The sequence below is a fragment of the Octodon degus genome, unplaced genomic scaffold, assembly GCF_000260255.1.
Source record: "Octodon degus isolate 3935 unplaced genomic scaffold, OctDeg1.0 scaffold00130, whole genome shotgun sequence".
NCBI lineage: Eukaryota > Metazoa > Chordata > Mammalia > Rodentia > Octodontidae > Octodon > Octodon degus.
This window is the reverse complement of record NW_004524706.1, coordinates 643,291-650,855: the sequence shown is the minus strand read 5'-3', so window position 1 is coordinate 650,855 and position 7,565 is coordinate 643,291. Positions and strand designations below refer to the sequence as shown.

The following is a 7,565-nucleotide window of genomic DNA, read 5'->3' as shown; positions in this document are numbered from 1 at the left end:
ACATCAGGACTCCGTAGACAGGTTCTCCAAAGAGCTCTCAGCAAATGGCATTTCCCCAGTTTCATCCTTACAGTCTGTGCGTAAATGTATTATAAGCAGATTACACAACATATTCTTGTTTTAATACAAAACATTGTTTTCCAAAAATCTTTATAATAATGATCCAGAAAGGTGTCCTTGTTTATTCTTTGTCTTGTCAAACCAGCTGCCCACCTCCTTGCGCCCCGCCGCGGGGCCCCTAAGTGAGACCTGGCTGCGACGCACACCCTGAAGGAACAGCTGGGTTGCGCTTCCCCGCTGCAGGAAGATGGTGGGGGCGGGGCTGGGTCCCCAGTCTCAAGGTCCCGCCCCCTCCCTCCCGCTGCGGGGGTGGAGCCGCCTGGGTCCGGCCCGCGGAGGCGGGGAAGGAGCAGCGGCCGCCGGCAGCTCCGCTCCGGAGGTTCCGGGTTGAGAGGCTGCGCTGGACCCGAGCGGTGGCCACCGAGCCGGCAGGGGTAAGGGGTCGTGCCGCGCCAGGGCTTGTGGCTGGAATCGGGCAGCTGAGTGGGCTGGCACCCTTCCTCCGCTTTGCCGGATACACCGCGGTGCGGCTCGGCCTGGCTTCCCTCCACCCCAGAATTCTCCAACCCCAGCTTTGCCCCCTCCCCCATAGGCCCCCGTCCCAGGATTTTAGCACCCCAAGGCCCTGATCCCTCTCGTGGATTTCCTCCCCCAGTCACCCATCCCTTTGGACTGTCCCGTTCGTTAGGATACCCTCGCCAGGAACCCTCTTCCTCAGACTCTCTCGGCCTCTTTCCTCCAGTACCCATCACCTCCGGCTGCCCACTGCCTCGAAACCGCCCTCCCGGGCTCGCACCCTGCGTAGTCTCTGCCTTGCACCCGGAGCTCGCCTTATCCCTCTCCCGGACAGCAGCCCCTTCCTTCCTCGGTAGTTGCTGCCCGTGGCTCTGCGCCCCTCTCCGGGTACTGCCCCCGACAGCGCCGCGCGCTCCGCCATCCCCCGCCCCTCGGGGCCCCCTCCCCGGCGCCATGGCGTGCAGCCTCAAGGACGAGCTGCTGTGCTCCATCTGCCTGAGCATCTACCAGGACCCGGTGAGTCTGGGCTGCGAGCACTACTTTTGCCGCCGCTGCATCACCGAGCACTGGGTGCGGCAGGAGGCTCAGGGGGCCCGCGACTGCCCGGAGTGCCGGCGCACGTTCGCCGAGCCCGCGCTGGCGCCCAGCCTCAAGCTGGCCAACATCGTGGAGCGCTACAGCGCCTTCCCGCTGGACGCCATCCTCAATGCGCGCCGTGCTGCGAGACCCTGCCAGGCACACGACAAGGTCAAGCTCTTCTGCCTCACAGACCGAGCGCTGCTCTGCTTCTTCTGCGACGAGCCTGCGCTGCACGAGCAGCACCAGGTCACCGGCATAGACGATGCCTTCGAGGAGTTGCAGGTGCGCTGGCCGCCGGGGCGGGGGCGGGGCGCGGGGGGCGGGCCCAGGCGGGGTGGGGTGGGGTCAATGCTGGACAGCGGACGGGGCCCAGTCAAAATTGTCATGGGGCGGGGCCTCCGTCAGGGTCAGACCCTATCAGATTTAACATGGGATGGGGCGGGGCCGCAGCGAAGGGGCGGGTCTGGCGCAGAACCTTGGCCAGTCTGCTGCAAGCCGTGTCTGGGTCTGATTTGGAGTCCAGGGAGCTGGTGCCTGTTTGGAGAAAGGTCAAAGGTGGAATGGAAAGGTCCAGGCAGAAGAGATCAAACTTGAACCTGGTACTGGTATGAGGCATGGTTGGGGGGCGGAGCCGAATCCAAGCTGGTTAAAGGCGGGGCCATGAGGAGGGGTGTGCATTCAACCCCGCAGCTGATCTCTGGCGGGCTTGCAGACAGGGTAGGGCGGGGCTTTGATCTGGTTTGCCTTCAGACTTGGGGGAGTGAGTAGCAACATTGTGCTGGGCACGTGAGGATTAAACCTAAGAGAGGAATGGAAGCCAGGGCCTGGAAGCAGCTGAGAGGGTAGATTTGGTGGCAAACGGTAAAAGGAGGAGTGTGAGAGATTGAGACTGGAACACCGTCTGGATAGTGTAAGAACCATTTGGAATTTAAAGCATGGTAGGGGCCCATTAAAAGTGGGAATAGGGTTTGAGTATTCGGGATTTGGAGAATAAGCCCCAGAGGTGACTTATGGTAGTAATGGGATGGAACTCTGCAGATTTCCAGGAGTTTTTGATGACCTTTTTGGCTCCGTCAACTGCATCTGGATCTTTGAGGACTCAGTGAAACAGTCCTCGGAGCACAGTCAGCCTAGGACTGAAGTTGGTTTCCCTTACGCCTTCCCATCTTCATTGACAAATTCTAACACATTCTCGAGGCCCTGTTCAAATCAAATATCCTCCCTGAAAAGCCCTATAAGATCCACTAGCTAAGAGGAAAAAAAAAAAGGAAAGAACGACCATGTTTTCCCAAATGCCATCTCTTAATGAGTATATTTTTAAGAAGTGTTCCAAGATCGGCTGTATTTGGAGAAAGTAGTATATACTCTCTACACGCCCCCAAGGATTCTTAGTATGTATTTGCATACTAAAGGCTTGGAGAAATCTTATAGTAAAGAGACCTATTTTACCGTGTTTAATAAAATGATTCCCAAGCTTATATCGCTAACCCATCTCAATCGAGCAGTTCCACGTCCATGGTCTTGGGATTCCAATCCAGCACAGTTCCTTAAGGGCAGGGATAGCCTGGCACAAGGCCTAGCTTGCAGTCCACACCAGTGGAAGTTGGATGAACGAATGACCAATCCTGGCATGAGCTGGCCAAGACTGTGGAGCATTTAGAAGCAAAATTTTTTTGGCTCAGACATTTTATTAAAATAGAGCAGACCCAGGCGGTGAGACCCCTCAGCGGACTAAGTGCCTGCCTCGGCAAGCACAGGGACCAGGGTTCGGATCCCGGTACTGTACTCTGCGCTGGCCCGGCCCCCGGGCCCACTGAACTGCAACAGAGTCCGGTGGGCGTGCTAGAGCACTCCTGTAATCCCAGCGCTGGGGATGCTGAAAACAGGAGGATCACTATGAGTCCGAGCTGTGTAGTCCCTGTATAAGATACATAAAAAAATAGAGCAGACTAACTTGGGAACTAATTAGCTCCCCAAGCCTCAGTATACTTAATCAGAGCTGAATAACTACTTTCCCCATACTGCCACTCATCTGTGTCATACATGAATGTCTCTTTCTCTCAGCTTTTTAGCCTGTATCTAGAGAGATGCCCATGGAGATAACCACTGCCCCCCAAAAGTGGCCCATGTTCATCATTGCCATCTCTCAGTTTCTTTTGTCCCAAAACACAACTGACCTCTTCCAGTCTGTCTTCCTGAGGATGAAGGTCCCATGGCAAGGTGTACAATGATCAGGGGCTCTGGGAGCTTGTACAAGGCCAGCATTGGCCCTCCACCCCAAAGCCCTCTGGGTTAGGGGCTAGAGTCACCATCTCCCCACCTGTGAAGTCACATAAACAGGGAGGAGGAAGGGACCTTTGGAAGGACTGAGCACGGGAGTGAGAGCTTGAAGGGACTGGAAGACCCTTTGTCCCACCCCTTTGTTCTACAGATAAGGACACTGAGGTCTGGAGAGGTGCTGTGGCTAATCCATGGCTGTACTGACAGGCGGGAGAGACCAGGGATAGCGAACACAGTCTGGCCTGGGCCAGATTCTGCCCCTGCTGGGCACCCCTCTGGCACACCTCTTCCCCTCCTAGTCTGACTTTGTAGCCTCTGTTTCGTAGTTTTGGTACTCCTGTCTTTTTGGGTTTTCCTGAAGATCCAAATTATGGTGATTTGGGGATTTTATACTCCATTCCATGGCCTGGACAATGCAAGAGAAAAAAGTGAACATATGTTTTCCCCAAATTTCTTTAAAACACTTTCATTCTTGGATGAAATGTAAAACAAGGCTACCTCTCTGTCTAGCACACGTCTTGGGATCAGACACCCTGGGCTCCTAGACCTGCCTTATGTACTGTCTCCTTGATGTGGGGTCTATGAAGTATGATGAGAGCAATTCCTTCTTACCTGGAGGCACCTGCTCTTTGAGGTGTGTGATACATGGCAGGGACAGGAACAGCACACATTGCCATCTTTTCTCCTCCTAGCTCTGAGAGCTCACATGCCCAACTAGGTGAACACCCAGCACCACCTCTTGGGAATCCCTTTGGCATTGGCCAGACAGTAACAGAAAAACCTGCCTCCTCCCCCTGCATAAAAATATGCTCCTGGGAAAGGTTCAAGATACCCTCTACCTCACCTGCTTCTGCCTTCTAATAGAAAAGTGGTCTCATTACCTTTTTTTTTTTTTTTGGTGGAACCGGGGATTGAACTCAGGTCCTTGTGCTTGCCAGGGAAGCACTTATTCCACTGAGCCATCTCCCCGGCCCCATCTCCTTAGCTATTTATGTAGCACTGAAATGAGGCTGTGCTCACGCTCCCCACCTCCTCCGTTCCCCCACAGCTGGCAGCTCCTGGAACCTGAGCCAGGGCTCCTCTCTTGAAGAATGATAGACTCCGGCTGGTGAGATGGCTCAGTGGTCTAAAGCACCTACTTAGAACAAGTTTAGCAAAGCATAGGGACCGCAATTCAATCCCCCAGCACCACATGCCAGCCAGCCCCACCCCCTGGTGGGCTGAGCTGGCCACACACACACAAAAATAAATAAATAAAATTTAAAAAAAAAGAATGATAGACTCAGATCTGGCAGAGCCATGGAGATCATCTGCTCACTTGACAGATGGGGAGATGGTAGAGAGGAAGGATGGAGATGGGCCCAAGCCCTTGAATCCAGAGGAAGCAAGGCCTGCACTCAGCCAAAGTCTCCAGATACCCTTCCTAGCTCCTTGGCCTGGAGCTTTGACATTTATGCTACATCCTGGGGGCAGCGGAGTGAAATGTTCCGGCTTTGTGCTCTGGCAGTGCCATCCATCCTAACCAGACCATTTACTTACTGGCTGTGTGATGTTAAGAAAGTGTCTTGCCATCACTGGACCCCAAGTCCTTCATGGGCAGCACGGAAGAACTGTGATTAGGATTTTTAGTGAGATGATGTTGATAAGAAGTTGTGCTGAAGTGGCACGTAGATAAATGAGAACGATGCTACATAGTGACTTCCTCAGTACTAATGACTTCTGGGGCTTGGCAGTGCTTTGTTCTGCAGGGCTTCTGTGTGCAATGTGGGGAGCTTAGCAGCACCCTAGCCTCTGCCTATCACATCCCAGTACCAAGCCCTCCCTGCAAGTTAGGACAACCAGAATGTCTCCAAACATTAAAAATGCCCGCTGGGGTCAGAATCCACCCCTTTCAAGAAAGCTGGCCTAGAGAAGTCCCACTTAGCCTTCTGTGTTCAGCTCTAGAGCCACCCTCTCTGGGTACCTTTTTCTTCCTTGATCTGCCATGCAGAGTCAGTCTGTGCTTCACATTCCAGAGGTCAGCTTCTGGCATGCTGCGTGTCTCTGGTCAAGTCACTTCACTGCTCTAAGCCTCCACTTGTCGCCTGTGACACCAAAAGAATACAACAATCCTGGGAAGGGTGTGGTAAGGGCTAGGAAGTCTTGATCAATAAGTGCCTGGTACTGAGCCTGCACAGTAGCCACGCAGTGGTTTTTCAATATCACAGGCAGTGGAGTAATACAATATAAAAGTGAAAGGCCTCCCAGTCCCACTCCATGGATAATCCTGAATACAAGTAATATATGGTTGTGCATAGTTTCCGTGGCATGTGTGTGTTGATGTCTTTTAGTAAGCCCTGCTGAGCACCTGGAAGAGGCCTACTTTGAAGAGAACAGAGCAAAGGGGAGTGAGGGGACTCCTCTCCGAAGGAGCGTAGGGCTTCTCAACCAGTCTTCGTCGAGCCTGGGACTATGCTGGGCGTTTTCCTTATATTGCCTCATTTAATCTGTCTCGCACTGTGGCCAGGTAGCGATGTTAATTATTCCTTTTGTAAATGAGGACACAGGCTCAGAGGAATTTGGTAACTTGTTTGGTCGCCTAGATGGTAAATAGCAGGGTTAGAATTTGAGGGCACTCTAGCTGGCTCACATACACCTCTGCCCTGCTTCTGAGGACTAGAAAATTCTCTCCACCCTCCCTACCTGACTTTGTTTGAGAGTACTCAGCACAGGACCAGACTGGGGACCGGTCTCTTATGCCCGCTGACGCCTGAAGGGCAGGTGGCTAGGATGTCATCCTGGTCAGGCGTGGCATCCGGCTGTGGCCATCTCAGGTTCCTTGCCCCCAGAGAAGGGATTCAGTTCATCTCAGCCACCCCCTCAGGCCTCATGTGACCACTGGAGCTTTCCCAAAGCCTCCTTCATGCCAGCGGCCTCCTAGGCTGGGCACAGTGAGCCAGAGTAGCCAGGCAGCCCCATGACGAAAGAGCAGGCTTGGGGACAGAGTTCAGATCTCGGCTCTGGCTCCGTGCTTCCCAGTGGAGGGCCTGGCCTTCTCTGCCCATTCTCTAGTCTGAGAACTGAAAGGAGGAGCAGAATGCTCGCATTCTATGTAGAAAGTAAAAGGGGGGCACAGTTTACGTGCAATTGTAGCCACCTTGGGGCAAGGCCGGCTCGGGGTCGCAGGCAGGCCTGACCGTGGACATCTCCATCTCCTTCTTCAGAGGTGTCTGGGCAACCGAAAAAGGCTGCTCGGCCCGGCTGAGCACAGTCCACCATCGAAAGACTTAGGGTGGAAACTGGGCACTGTGAATGTTTATTTTATAAAATTAAAAGGATCTGGTGACCAAAAGTGACAACAGAATAACAACTCTGAAAAAGTGTTTTAAGTACTTACTATATGCAGAAATACTGTGTTAGGGGCCCTCCCTCCTCACAGCAATCCTTTTTCCTTTGTGGGCAGAGGGCCTAGCCATCCATAGCCAGCAAGGCCTGCTGCAAACGGTGCAATGACAGTGTCCAGTCACTGGCAGGTGGGGGCCTGTTCTCTCTGGCTCTGCCTCTCCCTCTCCCTCCTCTGTTTCCACCTCCATCTCTATCTCTTTCTCATTTAGTCCTCACAGCTACCCTATGAAGCGGGTCTCATTGCACCCATTTGACAAATGAGGAAAATGAGGCCCAAAACCTATTCCGAAGGCCACACGGCCACGAAGTATCAATGAAGTTGGAGCTTGTACCCGGGTTATCAGTCTGACCGGGGACTGGCCTGGTGGTGTGAGCGTTTGCTCAGATGGGCTGCAGTGACTGGAAAGGAGGTTGTGGGGTGGGTAAGAATGAAATAGAGTAGGAAATGAGGATAAAATGGGGCTTTTATAGGTAAATGGATGCAATTGAGATCATACTCATAAGAAATAAATCAGACCCACACATACAGAAGACAATAAACATCGTATTGTCTCCCTAGTGTTAGAAAAGAAACAAGTAAATATAATATGAAGTGTACAATAGATAATATGAATTGGGAACAAACTTCAGAAAAAGGCAAACTTGGGGCCGGGAAGATAGCTCAGTAGAATAAGCACTTGCCTGGCAAGCATAAGGTTCTGAGTTTAATCCCCGGTACCGCAAAAAAAGAAAAAAAAAAAAAAGGA

At 52.8% G+C, this 7,565-nt stretch overlaps 1 protein-coding gene across 3 annotated transcripts in view; it reads left to right on the top strand.

Moving 5' to 3' along the window:
• Positions 1–406: 406 nt before the first annotated feature.
• Positions 407–7,565, top strand: part of Trim62 (tripartite motif containing 62) — a 31,990-nt gene continuing 24,831 nt past the window's right edge. The window contains exons 1-2 of one of the 3 annotated variants that reach the window (XM_004640992.2): positions 407–494; positions 803–1,437. In XM_004640992.2, the coding sequence (XP_004641049.1) occupies positions 1,030–1,437 (408 nt within the window). In that variant the 5' untranslated portion in view covers positions 407–494; positions 803–1,029. Of the gene's footprint in view, positions 495–802; positions 1,438–1,671; positions 1,761–7,565 lie in introns of those variants that run through there. The other 2 variants (XM_023701129.1, XM_023701128.1) reach the window with 2 other exon arrangements.